Consider the following 24,708-nt stretch of genomic DNA (forward strand, 5'->3'; position numbering starts at 1 on the left):
CAGGGGAGGGGCAGAGAGAGAGGGAGACACAGAATCCGAAGCAGGCTCCAGGTTCTGAGCTGTCAACACAGAGTCTGACGCAGGGCTCGAACTCACAAACCGCAAGATCATGACCTAAGCCAAAGTCAGACGCTTAACCAACTAAGCCACCCCGGCGCCCCAACAGTCATTTTATTATATGCTCACGTTCTTCCTCACTGGTTATCTTCCCAACTAGTTACCTAACTGGTTACTGCTATGGTTCGTGGTTTTTCATTGTCCTTCTGTACTCCTAAAAGCTAGTATAATTGCAGTCTGCTGATGGAAACAGAGCCACTGTAGCTCCTAGAGAATCCAGTTGGGTTTCTAAAACAGGGTAGCATGTGCAATTGTGAGGGGAGTGCTGGTGTGTAGTTGAGAGATTCTGGGACCACCCTTGGTTGGCAGTATTAATACTGGAGTACCTACATGACATACTGTGGTGACCAGGCCATGTGGCCTCTAAATCAGAGGTGTACTCTAAATCAGACCTGTGCTTCTTAGTTGTGTGATAGGTCCCGTAAAAGTTTGAAACTGGGCAGTTACTCCTTTGCGCCTTGGACCAGATACATAAATAACCCTCTTATTGCATTTAGTAGACTGTCCTCGATTTTACTGTATGTCTGTCTTTTACACCAGACTGCAAGCTGCATGACAGCAAGGGTCTTCTTCTTACTACTCTCTACAGTGTACACTGTAGACATGTGCCTGGCCAGACAGTGCCTGGCATGCTAGTAGGCCCTCAGTAAATGTCCAAGTGAGTGATTATTATGAAATAAGGTAAGAATAAAGCCTGGTAAAATGAATATATTGGGTTAGTCCAGGAGGAGATCGTTTTTTCAAACCATAGTGCAGGTAAGTCACGGTCTTATGTCAACCGATATGTGGATATTGGAACTGTGTCCTTCCTTCGCACAGCTCCATGGTAACTAGGTTACACAGTGAGGGTATGGTTTCCATTAACCTGGTGCAGTTCAAAGTAAGGACTGCCTATAGTGTTTTTTGCCTGAGTGTTCAGATTTTAGATTTTGATTAAGCTCTATAAATACCTATATATTTACATAATGTAAGAACTGGCATTTAGTTGTAGAAAGTTGTTTCTTGTTTGCCCTGATTAGTAATGTGGACTGTGTTGAAATTTAAAAGTGATGTCAGTATTTTGGAAGAAGGTATAAGGGAAATGAGGAGTTTTCAATTTGAGCTAAGCAGAATAAAAACTTAAAGGAAATGAAAGATCTTGGGGCATCTGGGTGGCTCAGTGGGTTAAGCGTCTGACTTTGGCTCAGGTCATGATCTCACAGCTCGTGAGTTTGAGCCCTGCATTGGGCTCTGTGCTGACAGCTCAGAGCCTGGAGCCTGCTTTGGATTCTATATCTCCCTCTCTTTCTGCCCCTCCCCTGCTTATGCTCTGTCTCTCTCAAAAACAAACATTTTAGAAAAATTTTTAATAAAAAAATGAAAGGTCTCTAAAATTTTTCAGAGTCTTAGAGGTAACAGTTCAGAATAAAATTTTATTAGAAATATTAGCAACTATAGGGGCGCCTGGGTGGCTCAGTTGGTTGAGCATCCGACTTCGGCTCAGGTCATGATCTCGCAGTTCGTGAGTTCAAGCCCCGTGTCGGGCTCTGTGCTGACAGCTCAGAGCCTGGAGCCTACTTCAGATTCTGTGTCTCCCTCTCTCTCTGTCCCTTCCCCGCTCATGCTCTGTCTCTGTCTCTGAGAAATGAATAAACATTAAAAAAAAAAAAAAAAGAAATATTAGCAGCTATGTGGGACGCCTGGGTGGCTCAGTCGGTTAAGCATCCAACTTTGGCTCAGGTCATGATCTCACAGTTTGTGAGATCTAGCCCCACATCGGGCTCTGTGCTGACAGCTCAGAGCCTGGAGCCTGCTTCAGATTCTGTGTGTCCCTCTCTCTCTGCCCCTCCCCTGTTCACACTCTGTCTCTCCCTCTCTCAAAAATAAACATCAAAAGAAAAAAAAATACTAGCAGCTATAGAGTTCTGGGAGGAAAAGAGAGCTGAAAAGGACTTCATAAATAAACCTGGAACTGATCATGTTACAAATGTGAATTCACTTCACTTATCTCTGCATTCATTATTTGGTCAATAGAATGAATGCCAGTGTAACATCAACTTATTCTGTTAAGCTCAGGTCTGTGGGAAACAAAAGCTCAGTACAGAAAATAAAAGCCGTTTAAACAGTCTTGAATCTGCATAGGTTTTTCTTGCTCATTTACCCTAAGAAATTTTCTTGCCTTGTCCTGGTGGTGGCAGGTTTACAACGCACCTCGTACAGGCTGGTACTTGTTACCAATACACCAGCCCCTGTGCTCTTCATGTTTCTGCCAACAGTAGAACTGAACTCTTTAGTTTTCTCACTGCTGTTTCATTTGGTGCATACATTTCAAATAAGATATTACTGTGAAGTTTTATTTTTTTCTCTGTTTTAAGGTATGATGAATGGGTGAAGGCTGACAGGATAATCTGGCCTTTGGACAAAGGTGGACCAAAGAAAAAACAGAAGAAAAAAGCAAAAGTATGTATATAGAGTCATATCCTTTATGATAAGTATAGGTATGATTTATATTATACTGTGTTTTATAAATCTTGTTTTCTCATTGTAATAATCATCTTGATTTCTTTAAGGTAATTGTGATTTTCTCTCTGGTAACCCAGAAGCTAAAAAGTAAAAAATGTAAACACTTTACCATATTGTTTAAGGAAAGATAAAAACCAGGGACTCCCTAGGAGACAGGCTTCAAACTCAAATGTCTCTAGGGGGTCTATAGTAAAAGGGTAAAACAGGATTGATGGTGACAAAAAAGAGGACACATTCCTCATCAAGAGAGGATGGAACTCACCACTCTTGTGGGATGCATACTCAGGGTTGTCAGATTTTAGGATTTTTTTTGCAGACAACTGTCTTGAAAGCTAGTACTAGATAAATCTAAAACACATACCTGCTGGCTAGTTGTACTCAACATCCCTACCCTCAATTTTCAGCCTGTGCTGTAGAAATTCACCTAGGGTTTTGTCTGTTTGATGGCAGGTCTCTTTCTTGTCCTCAGGGAATAGTAATGAACAAGGAGGGGTGCTGAGTAGTTGTTCAGTTCTCTAATGCATGGACTCTGGCCTTCACCATGGGACTGCGGTGTTACAAACCATAGACTATCTTATTCATATAATTATAACTATGTTAGAAAACCACTTGTTTTTGGTTTTATAAGCACGAACTAAGAGTTGACATATAAAATATATAACCTTTTTTGAGTTACGGTTTTCCTTGGAGAAGTAGAATGTCGGTAGAATGTTCATTTTTTTCTAAGGCATCGGCCCTTCTCATACGTTTTGTTGCTGTTACCCAGAATAAAGAAGACAGTGAAAAGGATGAAAAGAGGGATGAGGAGAGGCAGAAGTCAAAACGAGGACGACCTCCTTTAAAATCTACCCTTTCATCAAACATGCCATATGGTTTGTCTAAGACTCCAAACAGTGAAGGAAAATCAGGTACCAGAAGTGCTCGCAGCAGTATGCCAGACAGCTCACCTCTGTCAAATGGAATGGAAGGTGCTAATTTTGAGGATCGTTGATTTTTTAAAAAATCAATAATACAATAAAACTTTACTTGTGTGAGAGATTCATAGAAAGTCATCTAAGTTTTTAATCTCATATAAACTACAAAACTTGATTTGAGATAAATATTTTATTTAAAAAAAAATTTAACGTTTATTTATTTTTGAGACAGAGAGAGACAGAGCATGAACGGGGGAGGGTCAGAGAGAGAGGGAGACACAGAATCTGAAACAGGCTCCAGGCTCTGAGCTGTCAGCACAGAGCCCGACGCGGGGCTTGAACCCTCGGACCGTGAGATCATGACCTGAGCCGAAGTCGGACGCTTAACCGACCGAGCCATCCAGGCGCCCCTGAGATAAATATTTTAGTCTCTCATGTTTACTTATGACTGAGTGATGTCTTACTTTAATTGGAATACTTTTCTCGTCAGTATTGTAGGAGTATTCTATTTTGAAAGAAGATGGGTTGACAAGTCATGCATCCTACTGTGTGCTGCACTGTCCTTCAGAGCATGCACCAGTGTCTCCTACAATTCAGTGCTGTTCACGCAGGATATTTCAACAAAGCTGACACCAAGGTGTTCAAAGCGCACAAACTAACGTGGTATAGGCATGTTTTGTGATGAGTATAGGTGAACATACTTTATTTTGCTTTTAACTTTTTTCTCACCTTTGTATGTTTTCCCATGAAATTTAAAATGTTAAATCCTTGTCTCATCAAAATGTTTTCCTCCCTTCAAGAAAAAAGCTATTCTGAACTAGGACTGCCTTTCGTCCACATGGTGTTTGTGTGTAAATTAGAAAAGGGCTTGCTCCCTCCTCATCACTGCCATCTACTGGAAGCTTATCATAACACACAAATGCAAGATGTCCACCAAATGAAGCGTGTCTATTTGAGTTTGCCTTTTTGGACTTCTTTACAATAGGAGTACCATGTGGGCAGAATTTTTATATTTTACAGTTCCTGTACATTCTCACAGCCCTACTTTATTATTTTAAAAAATTCTCTAACTTAAAGAGAATGAGTTCTTTTGCAAGAAGGTAGCTTGCCTATACTTTTATGTCTTTAAATCAAAAGAATATTTAAACCTTTGGGAATTCAAACTGCTCATTTTGTACATCTCTTCTTTTCACAATTTTTAAAAATAGAATGTCATATTCCTTTCTAGAGACACAGAATGCCCATTACGTTTATTAATCAGTATCTATTAGACCTCAGATCAAACCACTTAATGTATTAACTTACTATCTCAGTACTAGTCCTTTGCTTTTTCTGAGGATTTTTCATAGCCCAATTTCTGAGATTTTTTCATAGCCCAAACTAGCTCTTTTATAGACTTGAGATAGTAATATTTTCAGTGTAATGTGTTTTTACATGGAGTTAATTTTGCAACTTACCACTCCCTCCCATTTTTTGGCCCAAATGTATGATTTATCAGGAATTTCTACAGGGAAGTATTCAGTGGTATATGATTTAGAGTGGTAGAATTTTTATTCTAAAATTACATTGGTAATTAAGGCAGAAACCTTTGTAATACAGTAATATTTTCTCTTGCAGACTCTTGCTCATCTGATAGTGAAACAGAAGACCTTTTAGAAAAGAATTTGATGAATGAAGAACTTTCTCCTGATATTAAAGACCTAGAAAAAAATGAACACTTGAATGACGATAAACTAGATGAAGAAAATCCAAAGATTGCTGCACATACATTAAAAGAAAACGAAAGGACACAAATGCAGCCTTTAGAAACACTGAAGTTAGAAGTTGGAGAGAATGAACAAATAGTACAGATTTTTGGAAATAAAGTGGAACAAGGAGAAGAAGTTAAGAAAGAAGCTGAAAAATCTCCTAAAGGAAAGGGAAGACGAAGCAAGACAAAAGATCTTTCTTTAGAAATTATAAAGATTTCATCATTTAGCCAGGATGAAGCAGGAAGTGAATCTCATATAGAAGCTCAGAGTCTAGAATTTTCTTCACTAGACAGTAAAAATTTTTCCTCTACTGCTGAAGATGAAATTGACCAGTGTGCAAAAGAAAAAAAGTTGAAACGGAAATTACTGGGACAATCATCACCAGAGAAAAAAACAAGAATCGAGAATGGAATGGAAATGACAAACAGCGTATCTCAAGAAAAGACCAGTGACTGTATTGCATCTGAGGGAATGAAAAACTTAAATTTTGAACAACATTTTGAAGTAGAAAATGAAGAAATGCCATCATTAATCGCAGAGTCCAACCAACGCAGTCAAGAATTGACTAGTGAAAAATTTGACAGTCCAGCTGAAGAAACTGTAAATACTCCACTAAAAGAAGAAGAGGATGCAATGCCTCTGATTGGGCCTGAGACCTTGGTTTGCCATGAAGTAGACTTGGATGATTTGGATGAGAAGGATAAGACCAGTATTGAAGATGTAGTAGTTGAAAACTCTGAGTCTAACTCTCTTGTTTCTATTCCACCTGCCCTACCTCCTGTTGTACAGCATCACTTTTCAGTAGCTTCACCACTTACTCTCAGTCAAGATGAGTCTCGAAGTATAAAAAGTGAGAGTGACATAACCATTGAAGTTGATAGCATTGCTGAAGAATCTCAAGAAGGTCTCTGTGAGAGGGAATCAGCAAATGGGTTTGAAGCCGGTGTTGCCTCTGGTACCTGTAGTATAATTGTTCAAGAAAGAGAGAACAGAGAGAAGGGTAAGAACTTTCTAGGGAGAACATCAGCCTTTACGTTCAGCCCCAAAATTAGTAAGTTAAGAGTTTTAGGAATTCTTGATCTGTAAAGTTCGCACCCTCCCTCCCTCCTATTCTTTCTTTCCTTTGTACATCACGTCCCTACTTTCCCTTCCCATGCCTTTAAAAAAAAACGTACATCGAGAAATTCATGTGGAGTAGACAGGTGAATAATACAGCTGCTCTTGTGGCAGCGGTGGTGGCTCAAGCGCAGAAGACCAACTGCAGCGGCCAGAGTTATGGCAGGACAGGCGTTTAGAAAGTTTCTTCCCCCTTTGACCGAGTTTTAGTTGAAAGGAGTACAGCCAGAACTGCAACTAATGGAGGCATTATGCTTCTGCAAAACTCTCAAGAAAAAGTATTGCAAGCAACAGTAGTAGCTGTTGGACTGGGCCCTAAAGGGAAAGGTGGAGAGATAACAAGCATTTAGCGTCAAAGGTGGAGGTAAAGTTCTTCTCTCAGAATATGGAGGCACTAGAGTAGGTCTAGATGACGAGGATTGTTTCTTAGAGAGGGTGACATTCTCAGAAAATATGCAGACCGAAATAAATTATTATTGAAATGGTATCATGTGAAGCTGCCCATTCCACTGAAATCTCTCATCCTGTAAATAATTTCCATGTCTTTTATAATAAACTAATGGTATCCAAAATATATGTATTTTTCAAGTCGTCTCTTCCCCCTTATTTCAGGTCAGAAAAGGCCAAATGATGGAAATAGTGGATTATTGGCAAAAAAGCAAAAGCGTACCCCAAAGCGAACAAGTGCTGTAGCCAAAAGTGAAAAGAATGGAACAGGTTGGTGCTTTCCAATGCTGGCTTTAGACAGCATAAATTTAGTTAATATTTTCAGCATTTTGTTGGCTTGATCATTTGTGTCAATTTAAAAATAAATTTGGTTTGTTATGTTCTGAAAATAGCAATTTTCCCATTAGTTTTTGATCTGAAGGGGCTGATCAATTTTATTTGGAGCTGGAATAGCTGTGATTATTTTTTTTATGTTTACTTCGTTTGTATTTCTTATGTAAAGCAGTTTAATATTGAGGAATGTATTTGAGGATCTTGAATAATAGAAAAGTAATATTTGCTCTAGTGGTAAAAACAGATTAAGTTTACATTTCTGAATGGAATGGTTTACTTTAATCTAGAAAACCTGATTTCTAAATAGTATCATAGTATTTTTAAAATGGGGGATAATGAAATTCATGTGGAAATAAATGAAGAAATTAACAAATCAGTATGAATCAACAGATTACATGAGAAAGATTTTTGTACCATAAGGAATAAAAACTGTCATAGAATATAATAGAAATAAACATGGTTGATTTTGACAAATTAAAGTTTTATCTCTAAAATAAGCCTTCATACAAGTCTGAAAGGAAAATTCCAGGTTATAGTAGATACATATTCCACAGAAGGAGCATATAATTTTATACAAGATCAAAGGCATTTCAAAGGAAAATTTCTGAACCATAGCCACCTGTGGCTGGACAATACAGATGTAGAGAGAAAGAGCGATGGGAAATGAGAAGAGAGAGGCAGTAGGAATTACCAAGGGCAACTGAATAACATCATTGTGCCTGGCAGATACCACGTTTGTCACATAAAGTGAACCCCACCAGTAATGGGACAAGAGGAAATCATGTACTACCTGGCAGGATACAAGAAGAACACAGCTGCACCTCTGTGACATTCCTGTCAAAGATGCATAACCTGAATGTAATCATGAGGAACCATCAACAAATTCAAACTGAAGGGTATTCTGTAAAATAACTGGTCTGCAATTTGAGAAATTGTCAAGGTCATGAAAGTCAAAGAGGAACTGTTCCAGATGAAAGGAGACTTAGGAGACATGACAATTAAATGCAGCATATAATTCTCACCTGGATCCTATTGTTACAAAAGACATTACCAGGTCAAGTAGAGAAACTTGTATGGGATAGGAAGATTGGATGATGATAATAGATTTGTGTTCATTTCATGATTTTGATGGTTGTATTGTGGTTCTATAAGAGTGTGGTGGTTTTAAAAACAGATCTACAAATTTACTGATAGTCCCCTCTTCAAGAGGCAAAGCCTGATTCCCTTCCCTTGCATGTGGGCTGAATTTAGTGACTCACTTCTAACAAATGAAGTGATAGAGTAGGACTTCAGAGAACAGGTCATGAAAGGCACTCCAGATTCCTCCTTGCTCTCCCTTGGATCACTTGCTCTGGGGAAGGTTGGCTGACAAGTCATCACGGCACAGCAGGTATAGAGAGGTCCACATGGTGAGGAACTGAGCTTATCCTGCCAACAGCCAGCAAGGAACTGAGGCCTCCTGCCAGTAGTAGCCATGCGAGTGAACCGTCTTGGAAGCATATCCTTCAGCTCTAGTCAAGTCTACAGAGACCACAGCCTCAGCTAAAAGCTTGACTGCCACATCACAAGAATTACCTGAACCAGATCACTCAACCAAGCTGCTCCCAGATTCCAACACTCAGAAATATGACATATAAACTGCTAAGTTGGGGACCAGTTTGCAGATAACACGAGGAGAATGCTCTTGTTTATAAGAAATAAACACCAAATACTCAAGTGTGGCAGGGCAACTTAACCTTCAAATGGGTCAGAAAAACATTTTTTGGTAACTGTTCTTACAGCTTTTTTCTAAGTTTGAAGATTGTCTCAAAATAAAAAGTAAAAAGGATTAAAAAGGAAGAAAGGAGATCATCAGTTTTACTTTTGGGAAAGAATATCTGGCTTAATCTTTGGCAAGAAGAAATGAACTGAAGAGATGGGAAGTGAAATCATTAGGACTCAGTCATTATTAGTTACATATGAGGGACTGGCTAATGGACACATGGGATAGAGGAGTAGCAGCAGGCTGTTGGAAGAGTAAGTAATTCAGGGAATGTTGGGCTAGAGATACCCAGTATTAGGGAAATAGGAGCTTCAAAGAGTCTGTTTTTAGAAGATGGTTGTGTAAAGGATTGTAAGAAGATGCGATTCCTGTGGAAGAGATGTAAAAAGAGAAAAAGGACCAACAGAATTATGTGAGATATCTGTATGGGCACTGATCTGAGACAAATGCAAATCAGTAAATGCCGGTGGGTTTGAATAAAAAAGTTTCAAATGCTATTGGATATGCAATAAGATTAAATACATTGATTGGATTTGTTGAGTTGTAAATGTTGGGACCCTAACAAGAGCACAGGAATGTGATTAGAAGATGTGGAAATGAGGATAACAAAGTTTCTTTCAAGAAATTTTACTTTAAAAGAGAAGGAAAGAGGTGCCAGCTAAAAGGGGAAGTTTTCTTTTTCCCTCCTCTAAGAGTGGGAAAGATATAAGCATGTTGGTAGACTCTGGGAAAAGAAGTTGAAGCTAAAAGAAGATGGATAATTGATGTTGAGATATTCCAGGGGAGCTGGGAGTAGATGGTTTTAAGAGTACAGCTGAAGAGAGTAGTCTTCAGAAACACTCTCTTTTTGACCCCCCCCCCCCCAAAAAAAAAGTCAATAAAGACAGATACAGATAGAGGAGAGGCTGGGAAATTGAGTGGGTAACCCTCAACCTTGCCTTGTCAGAAGGCAAGGTTGGCTTTTGAGAGAGAGTAGGGTGGAAGTAGGATATAGAAGATGTGGGGGGGGGGGGGGGGAGGAAGGAAACAATTCTAATTTATGATGAAGTGAAGAGCAAAAGCATCTCTAAGTACAAATTTGGTGAGGAGGGATAGAATTGCAAACAATTATGCAATTCCTATGTATGCAAACATATATATGTTAAAGGATGTGTATACATCAGGTGTTTCTGTCCTTCAATTATGCAGTTTGGGTTGTTTTTGGTTTTAAACATAAATGGGGCAATACTACACATATTGTTTCATAACTTTGAGTTTTCATTTAATAATATATATTGGATATTTTGCCATTTTTGTTCTTATAAACTTTAGCTAATTCTTTTTAACCACTTTAGCAAAGTATTCAGTAGTATATTTGACCCTTGAACAACACAAGTTTAAATTGTGCAGGTCCACTTATAAACAGATTTTTTACAGTACTGTAAATGTATTTTCCTTGTGATTTTCTAACATTTTTTTCTGTAGATTAATTTGTTATAAGAGTACAGTATATAATGTTGTATATAACATACCAGTGTGTGTTACTCAACTTTGTTATCAGTAAGGCTTCTGGCCAACAGCATGCTATTATTAGTAAATAGGTTTTGGAGGAGTCAAAAGTAATTGTAGATTTTTGACTGCGTGGGGGTCGGTGCCTCTAACCCCGACGTTGTTCAGTGATCAACCGTGTATAATTTTTAACCATTTTCCTACTGGTGGGCATTTAGATGTCCATTTCTTTGCTATTAAGAAATTTGTGCATTTGTGGGGCACCTGGGTGGCTCAGTCGGTTAAGCACCAGACTTCGGCTCAGGTCATGATCTCACGGTTCGTGGGTTTAGGCCCTGCGTTGGGCTCTGTGCTGACACCTCAGAGCCTGGAGCCTGCTTCGGTTTCTGTGTCTCCCTCTCTCTCTGCCCCTCCCCCGCTCACGCTCTTTATTTTTCTCAAAAATAAATACACATTAAAAAAAGAAATTTGTGCATTTGTACACTTATTTCTGTAGGATATTACAAAAATGCAATTGCTGGGTCTGCTGCATTTTGATATTTGAGATTTTTATCATTTATAATCTCTGAATCCATTTTTTCTTATTATAGGACAAAGCAGTGATAGTGAAGATCTTCCTGTCCTGGACAATTCAAGTAAATGTACACCAGTAAAGCATCTTAGTGTGTCTAAGCCACAGAAGCTTGCACGATCTCCTGCAAGGATTTCCCCTCACATCAAAGATGGAGAAAAAGATAAACACAGGGATAAACATCCAAATTCATCCCCTAGAACATATAAATGGAGCTTTCAACTCAGTAAGAAGCTTTAGAAAACCTGAATGTATATTGTAAAGTGGTACTTACCTTAAAATGTCAAAATGAGAAAAAATGATTACCAAATTCATTTATGTAGGTTTCCAAATGTTGCCTTATCAGTAATTACCACTTAAATATAAATCTGTATCTTTTCATGATACTAACCTGATAAATACTAACCTGAAAGATCTCCAGTTACAAAATAAGATGGTGATTTGTATATATCATTGAAACTGAAATACCCTTTCTAGTATTGGTAATTGCAAATAACTAATAAATGAAAAAATCATCTATACAAAGAAACAATTTAGATAAATATAATTATAGATCACAGTTGCTGTGTGTTGATGTTTTCCTGTTTTTTGCTGATCATTTAAGTAATACATCATTAAGTAATATATATTTAGTACAAGAAATTTGAGTTATACACAGAAATCTTACTCATGAATGTAATTAGTGTCATACTTGTTTATAGAGCCTTATTTAGCTATTAATATGTAAAAGTTTTCATAAATTAAAGCTTTTGAGGATTTATAAGTTGGATTTTTGATAGAACTGCCATATTCTTTTAAGTAATTTTTTTAAACCAAATTAACTTTTTTTTCCCTTTTAGATGAATTAGATAATATGAACAGTACAGAGAGAATCTCTTTTCTCCAAGAAAAATTACAAGAAATAAGAAAATATTACATGTCTTTGAAATCTGAAGTGGCAACCATAGACAGGAGGAGAAAAAGATTAAAAAAGAAAGACAGAGAAGGTAATTTGATTGTAATTTTTCTTCCTTCTATTTTTCAAATATATATATCCTATCATTTTTGAAGATTTAGGTTAGTCTTTGAATATATATAGTACACATTGTTGTTTTTAGATTCCTTATGCTGTCTTTGTGCTATTGTTGAAATGAGTGAGTCAACAACTGAATTAATCAGGATGAGATTCTTGAAAAGGACTATGAACTGTTTTACAAAATGTGTGATTTTAGTAAATGTGATGGGTTCTTAAGAAGAGTTACTCCCTCTGAAATTCAGTCTTTGCTCAACATACATTTATTGGCTACCTATTAACAGGCACTATATCTGTTATTATGAGGTTCACCAAAATTAATGGACATATGAGCTTATCTTCAAAGAGATTATTTTGTTGGGATCATAAATTATTTCCTAAGCAGCTCAACAACATTCATTGAAACAGTTCAGCTCAACAACATTAATGCATACACACTATGTGCTAGGCCCTCTTCCAGGTGGTAAGTACAGAGATGAATGAAATACGGACCTTGATCTCAAAAGATCTTAACTTCTAGTGGGAGAGTGTGTGAGGAGGGCCCCAAGAGTGATACTACTTGGTGGGAGGAGAGATTAGTTTGGATTAATCTTGGAGAGAGAGTAATGCCTGGCCTATACCTTAAAACTGCACAGAATTATAGCTAAACATTGGTATATTCACATCAGATCCATCCCCAAGCCCCACTATAAAATAAGAGTAAAGAAAAGCCCTGTACCCACAAGAACAAGATAAGGGGGCAGCAGACCACAGTAGACAAGACATATCAACAGCTTAACTCTTACGAGCTGAGAAGCAGACAGACAGCTGTAACTGTCCTAGCAGAGTGCAAAAACCTAAGCTTGTTTATCCTTGCATTAGGACAAAACAAGAAGCAAGCCAGTCTATATCATATCACCCCAGAAAGCAGGGATATATGTGAGATTAAAAATGGTTGAAAGTGGAAGGAGAAATTGGATTCTTTCGTCCCATGCTGTGAAACAAACTACCCTTTTCTGCAGCTTTAGCAGAAAAATAAGAAATTAACTTATTGGAGGGAGAGGGGAATGAATAGGCTTGTAGACTTCAGGTACACCAGTCTTAGCTGAAGGTGAGGGTTAAGTGCAAAACCAGAAATAAGGAGCTTGAGCAGAAGTATACAATACTGAATGATGAGATTCCTATCCCTTTTCCAACTGTAACTCTTATCCTTTTGGCTTCCTGAAAGCTGACAACTAAGCTTATGCTCATTCTTGGGAGGAGACTGAAGAATTCCTCTGGAGAAGCTGCTCAACCCAAGAGGAATGACTAACACAGATACCAACATTTGGAGGTTCCTGAACCAAAAAGCAAGATCCTTGCCAATCAGTACATATACACTGCCCATCACTGAAAAGCTCTGCATACTTGTGCACAGCTTCCAGTTGGCTTTTTGATATCCTCCTTTTAAATATGGAAGCCACAAGAACAGATAGGAAGGCTTCTACATAAAGGTAGAAACCAAAGTAGAAAATGAGAGTAAAAAAAGGACCTTGGAAAAAACAGACAATGTCCCATCCAGAACATCAAACTATAGCTAGACACAGACGCAGGAAAGGTATTGCAGTCTTGAAACGAAAATATGATACTAGTAATACAATTCAGGGACCAAGAAGGATCTCTCAAAAATTAAAAATATGATAGGAATTTAAAAAATGTAATAATAGAAGAGAGAGCAAAGCTAAAGAAATTCCAGTAGATGGTCAAAAAGACAATAGGAGAAAAGAACTAAGAGAAGTATAGGATCTGGCCAAGAGATACACCTTCTGAATCACAGAATTCCTAGAAAAAGCACTGAGTAAACATAGGACACTGTCATCAAAGAACTATTATAAGAAAAATTTCCAGAAATAAAGGATATGAATTAGGAGATTGAAATAATTCACTGTAATCTCTCTAAAGAATGGGGGAGAAAAATCACACCAAAGCACATTGTGAAATTTCAGAATCCTATGTGTAACAAGAAGATCCTAAAATTTTATCATATAAAGGCATATCTAGGGGCGCCTGGGTGGCTCAGTTGGTTGAGTGACCCACTCTTGATTTCCGCTCAGGTCATGATCGTGACATGGTGGGCTCGAGTCCCAAGTTGGGCTCTGTGCTGAGCATGGAGCCTGCTTAAGATGTTCTCTCCCTCTGGCTCGCTCTCTCTCCTTCTGCCCCTCCCCTGTGTTCGTGCGTGTGCTCTCTCAAATAAATAAAATTAAAATAAAATATCTAAAAAAAGGGTCTCAGAACAGCATCAGGTTTCTCGTGTCAGATTTCTCAATGGTAGCACTAGAAACTAGAAGCCAAACTAGAAACTAGAAAGCTAAGAAGACAACATGAGATCCAGCAAACAAGGAATCCTACCTAGGAAAACAGGCAAATACCAAGGTGATGAGTGAAAGCTATAGAATGACCACTGCAGAGCAGGCTTAGAGAGCCAACTATTCCAGAAGTAGGATGTACATGAGGGGAGGGCTTTGGGAAGGCGGTCTCTTACAAAAAGGTAAATTACCCGACAGGCTTGCCCATATTGAGAGTATTCTGCCAATGCAGAGACTCCGGGGATGTATTTCTGAGAAGATGAGTTGTATTATATGTGGTCTTGAATCCAGTCCAAGTCCAGCAATCTTTACTCCTAGAGGTAAGACGGAGCTAATGGAAGGAGATCAGGGTTTCCACGTTTGTCCTTTTCTTTAAAGACTGTAATAGCAGGCAGTCTTTACAGAACTTCTAAACACAAAAAGAAAAGCAAATTAACAAATTGAAATTTCTTCAGAGCACCCTGACCTGCTTTAAATTTCCTAAAGGTGATAGGAGTTTCACACAACTAAAAAAAGATTCTTTCATTACAGTCTTCCCTTTTTTGTTTTCTTAGTTTTTTTTAGTGTGAAGTGAGTTATTAAAGTGAGACATTGAGTGACTTCTGGCATATTAGAATTTATAATAACAAGTTACATGTCACAGTGATAGTACATGTATACACTGAGAGAGATCTACTTAAACAAAAATTTTTAATTTTAATTTTTAATTTTCCTAAATTCTTATTTAGGAACAATTAGGCAGATTGGCAGGAGATAGGAAAGGGTTGCCAAGAAAGAGAAGATAAAGTACATAAAAAAATGGCAAAGTACCAAATGCACAGAGTGGTGATCCTTAACCTGTGTTATTTCCTCCTGGAGAGTTATGTTAAAGTCACGTGAGGACTTTTTTCTAATCACACAACTACACTTCCATCCCGATCCTTATGATTCTTATACCTGACCTAGATAACTACTGTCGCCTGTGGGAATGTCGTGTCCATTAGGTCTGTCGGGCAGGATAAGGATAGGAAGCCAGTGGTTAGCTGGTTACAGGAAGTTCTGTGAGATGTTATTCCTTTAGCACCATTTAAGGGGACTGATTGAAATGAATGGTAAATGTATTTCTGATTTGCCAGTGGCTAGGTATCTTTGATCGTTTTGGGTCTAATGTAGTTGTTTGGCTTCCGCAGTGTCTCATGCAGGAGCCTCCATGTCATCTGCTTCGTCAGACACTGGAATGAGCCCATCATCATCATCTCCCCCACAAAATGTGCTTGCTGTAGAATGCAGGTGATGAACGCTTTCTCTGCCTTCCCAGCAGTTTGCTGCCATGGACATAAATCCCAAAACCCTGAAATACAACCACAGAAAGCACTCAACTGGTTTGACATTGCTAAGTATATCCTGTATACTTTTCCAGGCTGGATTGTATCTATTCCCTCTCTTTTCTTTTCTTTTCTGTTGCAAACAATAAGCTGATTAATAACTGAAGGTTAGGCAGCCTGCCATATTTGTCATAATTTTTCCTAATTTTTCATTTTTTGTGAAGATAGAAAAAGGGCACTTAGCAAATTTGAATTTGTATAATAAAGCTTTCAAACGTTATAGAAATCATAGACAAGCAAGTGCACATGATAAACATCAAAATATTATCCAGCTGAATAGTGACTGCTGCACTTTCACTAAGATGTATTTGAACACTTGGTGAGTAGGGGGTTTATGTTGTGTTTTTTTTTAATTATTGTTGCTGTTGTTTTTTTATTTTTGTGGAAGCACTTGCTATTTAGAACTGCCAAAGTATATGTTCAGCAGTGTGCCCAGGTTTAAAGGTGTAAATGGGACAAAATAAATTGTGAAAGGAAGTGTAGTTGACTGAAAACTACAGTTGTAATAAGTCTTCCACTTTTTATAGGATTTTTGAGCACACAATTATGCAAATATTTTAATGTTTATTAATGTTTACAGTGGAATTGTGAATAAGTTTTCAGTGGACTATCTTATCCCTTGACAAAAATATTTTGTCTTTTTTCTATGTAATTTCAGAGTTTTTATTTTGTTACAAAAAGACAAAAATGAAATATATAACAACAATGAAGTTATTTAACAAGATTTCTAAAGCTGAAAATTTTGTGTAAAATAAGGTATTATCTTGCAACTTGTTAAATATATTTATTCAGACATTGGATGTTGTATTTTTATGTATTTTTTAAAATATTAATAAAATGGAAAAAAAGAAAATTCTAGGTTAATTCACTCTTTGGATGACAATAGCTCTCAGCTGTCCCTTTCACAGGAGGTTGCATCCAGCAGCTCTGCCCGCGCTGAAGGGAGCGCGTCTCCGTCCTTCAGACAGCACGGACTCTAAATGGGCATCTGCATCATTAAAGTATGTCCTCGTTTAGAAACTTTGGCAGTCCTAGTATTTAAACTGTTTCGAGGATCAAATTTTTGGTTGCCCTTACAATACTGTGTCATAGTTTTTATGTTTGCTATACTGCCGAATAAATTTCTTATCTCCCAAAGTTGAGATGCAACAACTAAGTAAAGCAACTATGTATGCTTTGTCTGTGAATTGTTCCACAGACTGATACATTTTGTAAATAATTCTTCCAAAATCATGTATTTAAAGCATTTTTGCCATATACATTATGTAAAAAGGTGATTTTTTAAAATCAGTTTTTAAATTCATGTTTGTACATTGAAAGGGGTTTTTTTTAAACCTCCTTTTCTGTGTTTAATATGCTGTAGAGTAATAACCTAGATGCTCTAGACTGTATATCAGGATCTGATTTACAAGAACAAAGTCAGAGCCAAACACTAGTGATGGCATAGCATTACTGAAATCATTGTTTCTTAATTTCATTTTACCACATTGTGAACTTGTGATTCAGATTCCTTCCATTTTCGCAGAGAATTAAAAAGAAAAAAAGTACTCTTGTAAAATGCACTTTCCTGTCTTTTCTTTGCAAAGCAGAAGTATTTCAATGTAAAATAAAAATGGAGCTCAGTGGGCAGTATTAATAAAGGCCATGTTTTAAACATAGGCTTTATATTTTTAGTTTTCATTTAAGTGATTGTTTTTTTCCCAAGTGCCAGTATCTTACAGTTGGAAAATCAGACTTTATAAAACAAAGCATATTCGATATATTCATCAGTCTTTACAATAAAATGTTTCTAGTACTTAATTATAAAAATGAAAAAAGGGTGTCATTCAAATCTAGTTGGAACTTGGAGGCAACCGTAGATTCATACGTTGGATATTTTAATGATTTCCTTCACTAACGATTCAGTAAATGAGATAACTGGTTACCAGCTTGAATGCCATCCCTTCTAATCAATATAAATCTAGTAATGAAGTATTGGGACTTTGCTGCAGAGAGCACAATTATATATTCATTCAATGGGTATACGGACACTATTAAAATCCTTCTATTTTGAAGCTGGAGAGGATTCTGAAAGTAAATGAATATGGACTATTAAATTCAAGTATGAGGCATATTTTGAATTTAGCTAAATTTAGGATAGCACTTGCATGTGACTAAAAAAGTATAAAGATACTCTTTAAAATAGAAGGTGCTGTCTCCAAAGTTATTTGAAGATTATCGAGGTTTATTTCAGTATTCCGTTGTGTGCCTTTATTGTTTGTCGTATTTCTAGTTTTCCTGCCCTTCACTAAAAAAACATGTTTGAACTTTGGTATATAGCGCACACACACACACACACACACACACACTCTGTCTTCTATGAAATTGCTTTAAGTTATAGAAATCCATATGGGTTAAGCTATTAATTTGCTTATATATCTTTCTTACAAATTCTAAAATATAACTTTCTTATAACCCCTGTAATTTAACAGAACTGTCAACACTGTGAAAGCATTTGAAGCTATATTCAACCACACATAAAACGTATTACCATAATTCATTCATCAACAATTTGTCAGGTATCTTCTGTGTGCCAGGGACTGTGCCAAGGCCCAGAAGTTAAAACAGTGAACAAGACAGAAAAAGGTCCTTGTCTTTAGGCAATGTATAATCTAATGAGATAGATGTTTATTTCTTAACTATACGTGTGACAAACATATTAAGGTATGGGGTGCCATGATATACGATATAGGAGCCCAACTAGTTTGAAGGTAAAGGTGGTCAGAGAAAGCTTTACAGAGAAAGCAACAGTAAAACCCTCAGTGAGGATAATGAATTGGCTAGGGATGCAGGTTGGGAGAGTAAAGCGCTCCACGTGCATGGGGCAAGGGGGTAATGAGCCAGGGCAAAAACACTTAAGTCGAGAGAGGCAGGAGCCAGGTCACGCAGAGACATTCATTTTATAAATAACTCCTCCCACATCATGTATTCAAAGCAGTTTTGCTGCTTTAAACCCAAACCATGCACCTGCCCAGCTCTGCCTCTTCCTGCTCCTCTGTTCTCCCCACCACTCTGTCCCTACTTGTCCAGAGCCATCTCAAGAGCCACTTTTCAATGAAGTTTTTGCTGACTTACCACCACCAGAATATCACTGCCTTTTATGCTCTGATTGCATTTTCAACCTATTATTTTAGTTGACAACTTGCCTTGTATTGTGTTTACTTATGCATGCATCTTTCTACCCTACCAGATGTTTAGTTACTTAAGTACCTAGTCATACTCGTATCCCACAAAATGCCTGGTCCAGCATCCAATACACGGTAAGATGGTCAAAAACTATGTTTACTTAAGTTGAAAAAAATTACTTTTGAGTTGCTATTGTTTCTGTTTTCTACCAGTGATTTTTATGTACAAGTCAGACATCTATAAGTTGTCTTTGTGGTTCTTTTCACAAGGGAATAATGTGAAAATATCATTTGAACAGGGTAGATGTGTTAAACCATCTAATCCTCAACTCAAAATATTCTTAAACTGATGAATTTTTTTCCTTCTTGTGTCTTCTTCCCTCTTCCATTACTCCACATGGTTACACACAGATTTTTATCCCATTACAGGAAGACAACGGTATGTGATGGCATTCATCATTAGTGAAGGTTGAAGGACTCTTACAATGGAGTCTGTACTAATGCAGAATTTCTAACATATGCTTGGTGTTTTCACACAGGAGACATTTTTTTTTGTAGGTCTTTACATTTTGTTACAAAACCAAATGACGTTTTTTCTTGTTAAGCACAAACAACCTTTTTATATATTCATATTAGACCCATTATATCTTTTTAAACAGAGTAAGAAGGGCAGTGTTTATAATTTTAGAATTTGAAGTTAACAAAATTATGAAATTATCTTCATTTTGTGATCTGTATCATCAGAATTCATTTTGAAAAGTTCTGCGACAAGCTTAAAACTTCCACATAAATAAATGATTATTCCACACAAGTAATTAGATTTCTTCTCAACGCTAAGTTACATTTAATAAGACCATGTAGTTCAAGAGTCTCACCAGTTTAGGTTGCCAGATTTAGCAAATAAAAACACAGGACACACAGCTAAGTTTGAATTTCAGACCAACAACAGATAATTTTTTAGTGTAAGTATGCCCTATGTAAAAGTTGTTACTTACCTGAAATTGAAATTTAACTGGGCATCCTATATTTTATCTGCAAATCCTGCAAGTAATTTCTTTTCCACTATATCCCAAGACATATTTATCCTCTAGAGAACCTTTTCTCAGTCCCCGAACCTTTTTATGGAGGATAGCAAACTCTGAAGTTTCTCTTGGTTTCAAAGGATGAATGTGCCTCGGCAGTCCATGAGGGATTCTGAGAATTAAACCATTTCCTTCATGTAGCCATTATCTCCAAGACTGCCCTTATAATAGCTAAGCTTTGACAAAACAGTTGTGAACACACTCAGGCTTTACTGGTGGTTTTCCTTTGATGGGGCAGTTTTCCCACCAAGTGGTAACTGCTCTCAGAAATTCTCTTGGGTCCCGATCCAAACCTGCTCTCAAAAACCGAAACTAAATCTAAATCCATTGAAATTTAAAACTTTCTAAGGCACTTAATAATTATGAATAAAGCCACTAGTAGTATACACATACAGGCTTTTGCGTGGACATAGGTTTTCAATTCCCTTGGGGAAACACCTAGAAGTAAGGTTGCTGGATTGTATGTGCACTCTACAATTCTGCATTCCCAGCAGTGATACACAAGAATTCAGTTGCACTACATCCTTGTCAGCATTAGATATATTCATTTGGGGTTTTTTGTTTTGCCATCTAATAGGTGTATAGTGATATTTCATTGCGTCTTTTTTTTTTTTAATTTGCATCTCCTTAGTGATTAATGATGTCACACAGATTTTTTAATGTCTTGCAACCTCAAGCATTAGAAAGTATTTAAAGAAATAGGAACTCCCATGTAGTGTGTGCAGGTGTAAATTAATACATCTATTTTGGATTTGTAAAGATGAGGGGAACACCCCCTTGACCAAACAGTTCCATATATCCTAGAGAAAATCTACGGTGTATGCTCCAAGAGATTTATGTTAGACTATTCTTTGCAGAATGGTTTGTGCTGACCAAACATCTTAAATGTCCATTAACAGAAGAATGGATAAAAAAAATTATGGCTAACTCAGGGCGCCTGGGTGGCTCAGTCAGTTAAGCATCCAACTTCGGCTCAGGTCATGATCTTGGAATTTGCGAGTTTGAGCCCGTGTCGGGCTCTGTGCTGACAGCTCAGAGCCTGGAGCCTGCTTTGGAGTCTGTGACTCCCTCTCTCTGCCCCTCCCCGCTCACGCTCTCTCAAAAAATAAATAAATGTTAATAAAACATAAATAATAAATTATGGCTAATTAATTGAATACTACAAAGAAACCAGGGAATAATAAATAGCAGAATTAGGAACCCCGCCCATTTCTGGTTCCCCAGTCGGTATTTGTTCCATTACGTTAGTGTCTTAAGCTTCTGCTCCCTGGGTATCATGGTTGCACTTTTAACAAAGACATCATTGTTTTAAATGACTAAAATGAGAACTTATGGGGTGTGGGATTCTCCTTACTAGGACTTATCAGTACTCATTTATAACTGAGCTAACTATTTGAACATGGCAAATCACTTGACCACTGCCAAGTGTCAGATTTCTTATCTCTAAAGTGGAAAGGTTTAGATTCTAAAATTGTTTTCAATAACTGCTTTAGTTTCAGAGGCATTTAAAAAGTTTTAAATCTATTGCTTGAGTAGGTAATACATCCAGATGGTTCAAAATAGGACACCAGACTATGTGACAATCTCCTACCTTTGGCCTTACTTTCCCCTTCCCAGAGGCAACCGGTGTTATCAGTTATCCTTCCAAAAACAACTATGCTTTCCTGATTATTTTTACAGCAACACACAGATACCAACATACCACAATTTATTATCTGGACCCATAATGATGGACATTTTGCTCTGTTCTAATTTTTAATACAATGCTGTAGCTAACAGCCTTATATATATGTCCTTTCACACATGTGTGAGAATACCTATAGGATAAATTCCTCGAGTGGAATCACTGGAGCAAAGTATTTGTGCAGCTTTAATCTCAACAGATATTGCCAAATTGTCTTCCATGAAAGAGTTGGAGACAATGTGGAGGAACTAGAATTCTCACACCCTACTGGTGAGAACACAAAATGGTACAGGTACTTTGGAAAAATTTTGGCAATTTCTTAAAAAGTTAAACTTATGACCCGGTCAACCACCTGTTGATACTCAGCTAAGAGAAATGAAAGCATGTGCACACATAGTAGGTGCAAAGACTTGAAACAACCCAAATGTCCATCAATTAATGAATGGATAAATTGTTGCATATCCATAAAGTGGAATACAACCCAGCAATAAAAAGGAACAAACTGATGTATAGGCAACAAAACAGATAATATAACTATGCCGAGTGAAATTTAAGCCAGACAAAAGAGTACACATACTTTATAATTCCATTTATATAAAATCTGAGAAAATACATTATAGTGATAGAAAGCAAATCAGTGGTTTCCTGGGAAACTGGTAAGGAATGTATAGTGGATAGGGTAGGAGTAAGGGATTACAAAGAGGCCCAAGTAAACTTTTGGGCGTTATGGATGCGTTCACTAATTTGGTTCTGGTGATGGTTTCATGGGTGTGTGTGTATATATATATACACACACACACACATATATACATATATATGTGAAAATTAATAGAAGTGCATTTTAAGTGTGTGCAGTTTGGACAAAAAAACCCCAACAATGTCTAAAACAAATATATAGGGGACAGGTAAACCCAAGGTCACTATGGTTAGCTAGTACAGAGACTAGACAGGTCAGTGTTGTTTTGTTTGTTTTTAGCCTGGTGAAAGCAATGAGAGATTTCTTTTCCTATCTAGGTATGTGTGTCATGACCTTTTCCTGGTTCCTTTAACCAGAGTTCTTTTTTTTTTAGTTTATATATTTATTTTGACAGAGCGTGCGTATGTGCCTATGCACACACGTGAGTGGGGGAGGAGCAGAGGGAGGGGAAGAGAGAGAGAATCCCAAGCAGGTTCCACACTGTCAGCACAGAGCTGAATGCGGGAATCAAATTCATGAACCATGAGACCGTGACCATGAGATCAATCAAGAGTTGGACACTTAACCAATTAAGCCACCCAGGTACCCTCCAGCCCAATATATTAAATGGGGAGTATAAACAGAAACCCTATTTTTCATAATTTACCTAAGCCAATTTATGTACCCCTTTTCCTCTAACATCTGAGCATTTCTCAATACCTTTTTGAAACTGATGCTATTAAGTTGAAACTTTTACTGTAATGACTTTGGGTAATCATTCTTGGATTACATGTTATGTGACTATCATTTCTTGTTAGAATGTATACTCTTTCATCCTAAGTTGCTAGTTAAATATCCCAAGATTCCTGACATGCAGTTTTATCACACTTTCTCTGATTCACTGTCTTCAGCTTCTTTATTGTCTCAAGATTCCCTCCCTCCTTGATGCTAGCTGCCGGCTTCATTTCCCTTTAGCCTTCTCTTGGGTCATATATATCCTCAAAGCATTTAACCTAGCCTCGAGATACTGCTCAGTTATATCTTATCCGTACTAAGGTACTGACATAAGTAAGAGACAAGGGAATGGCTGGTATCTAAAAGAATGTGGTAGTATTAAGATGACTTTACATGCAGAAATCAGTGGTTCTTTTTTTTTTTTTTTTCATTAATTGGTTCAACAAATATCAATAAAGTGCTTTCAGTATATGTACTGCTCTAGTGGAGAATTTTAGAATAGATGCAATTTGACAGTAACAGATTTCAAAAGACAACTATCTAGTTCTTTGAGATGATCAATAAAATTGACAAACCTCTAGCCAGACTGATTAGGAAACAGAAAAGACACAAATTACCAATATCAGGAATGAGAGGGATGACATCACTACCTATTGTACCTATACCTATTAAAGGAATAAAAAGGGAATTATCACAAACATCTTTATGCCAAATGAATTCACCAACTTAGATCCTATATTTATGAATGAAATGGAATTGAAGTTACAAACCTTCCCACAGGGTGCCTGGGTGGCTCAGTCGTTAAGTATCTGACATGAGCTCAGGCCATGATCTCACAGGTCATGAGTTCCAGTCCCACACTGAGTGAGCTCGAGCCCCACTTCGTGTAAAACATGAGCCCCAGGTGAACCCTGCTTCTCTCTCTCTCTCTCCTTCTCTCTCTCTCTGTCCCTCGTGGGATTCTCTCTCTCTGTCTCTCTGCCCCTTGCTCACTTGAGCCTGCCCTCTCTCTCTCAAAACAAATAAAAAAACCTTCCCACAAAGAAAACTCTAGGTCCAGCTATCTTCACTTTTAAGTTTAAGGAAAGACATAATACTACCAAATGTTTAAGGAAGACATAATACTAATTCTACTTAAACTCCTCCAAAAATTGAAGAAGAGGGAATCTTCTAATCCACACAATGAGGCCAGTATGACTTTGACACCAAAACCAGACAAAGACATTGCAAGAAAAGAAAACTAAAGGCCAGTACCATTCATGAATACATACGCAAAAATTCTAAAAATTTTAGCAAGTAAAATCCAACAACTTATTAAAAGGAAACATGGGTCAAGTGGAGTTTATCCCAAGAATGCAGGGTTGGTTTAATATTCAAAAATCAACATAATTCACCATATTAAACTGAAACAAAAAACCGTAAGATAGAGAAAAAAATCTGACAAAATCCAACATGTATTCCTGAAAAAAACCTCAGCAAACAGAAGAGAATTTCCTCAACCCAATGAAGGAAAAACCTACAGTTAATAACATACTTAATGAGGAAAGACTGAATTCTTTTCTCTAAGATTAGGAATAAAACAGGGATGTCCACTCTTCACTATTTCTATTCAACACTGTATTGAAGCTTCTAGCCAGAGCATTCAGGCAAAAGAAAAAACAAA

The 24,708-nt window shown here is 37.3% G+C and overlaps 1 protein-coding gene and 1 pseudogene across 3 annotated transcripts in view; both read left to right on the top strand.

Moving 5' to 3' along the window:
* ARID4A (AT-rich interaction domain 4A) overlaps window positions 1–15,743 on the top strand; it is a 64,024-nt gene extending 48,281 nt beyond the window's left edge. For 2 of the 3 annotated variants that reach the window (XM_042943361.1, XM_042943362.1), the window contains 7 exons: window positions 2,472–2,556; window positions 3,386–3,587; window positions 5,151–6,284; window positions 7,013–7,117; window positions 11,021–11,227; window positions 11,841–11,987; window positions 15,510–15,743. In XM_042943361.1, coding sequence (XP_042799295.1) covers window positions 2,472–2,556; window positions 3,386–3,587; window positions 5,151–6,284; window positions 7,013–7,117; window positions 11,021–11,227; window positions 11,841–11,987; window positions 15,510–15,613 — 1,984 coding nt within the window. In that variant the 3' untranslated portion in view covers window positions 15,614–15,743. The remainder of the gene's footprint in view (window positions 1–2,471; window positions 2,557–3,385; window positions 3,588–5,150; window positions 6,285–7,012; window positions 7,118–11,020; window positions 11,228–11,840; window positions 11,988–15,509) is intronic. The other variant, XM_042943363.1, reaches the window with a different exon arrangement.
* LOC122222767 lies at window positions 6,560–7,006 on the top strand (annotated as a pseudogene).
* Window positions 15,744–24,708: the final 8,965 nt, after the last annotated feature.

This window comes from Panthera leo, chromosome B3 (genome assembly GCF_018350215.1).
Source record: "Panthera leo isolate Ple1 chromosome B3, P.leo_Ple1_pat1.1, whole genome shotgun sequence".
NCBI classification, from domain to species: domain Eukaryota; kingdom Metazoa; phylum Chordata; class Mammalia; order Carnivora; family Felidae; genus Panthera; species Panthera leo.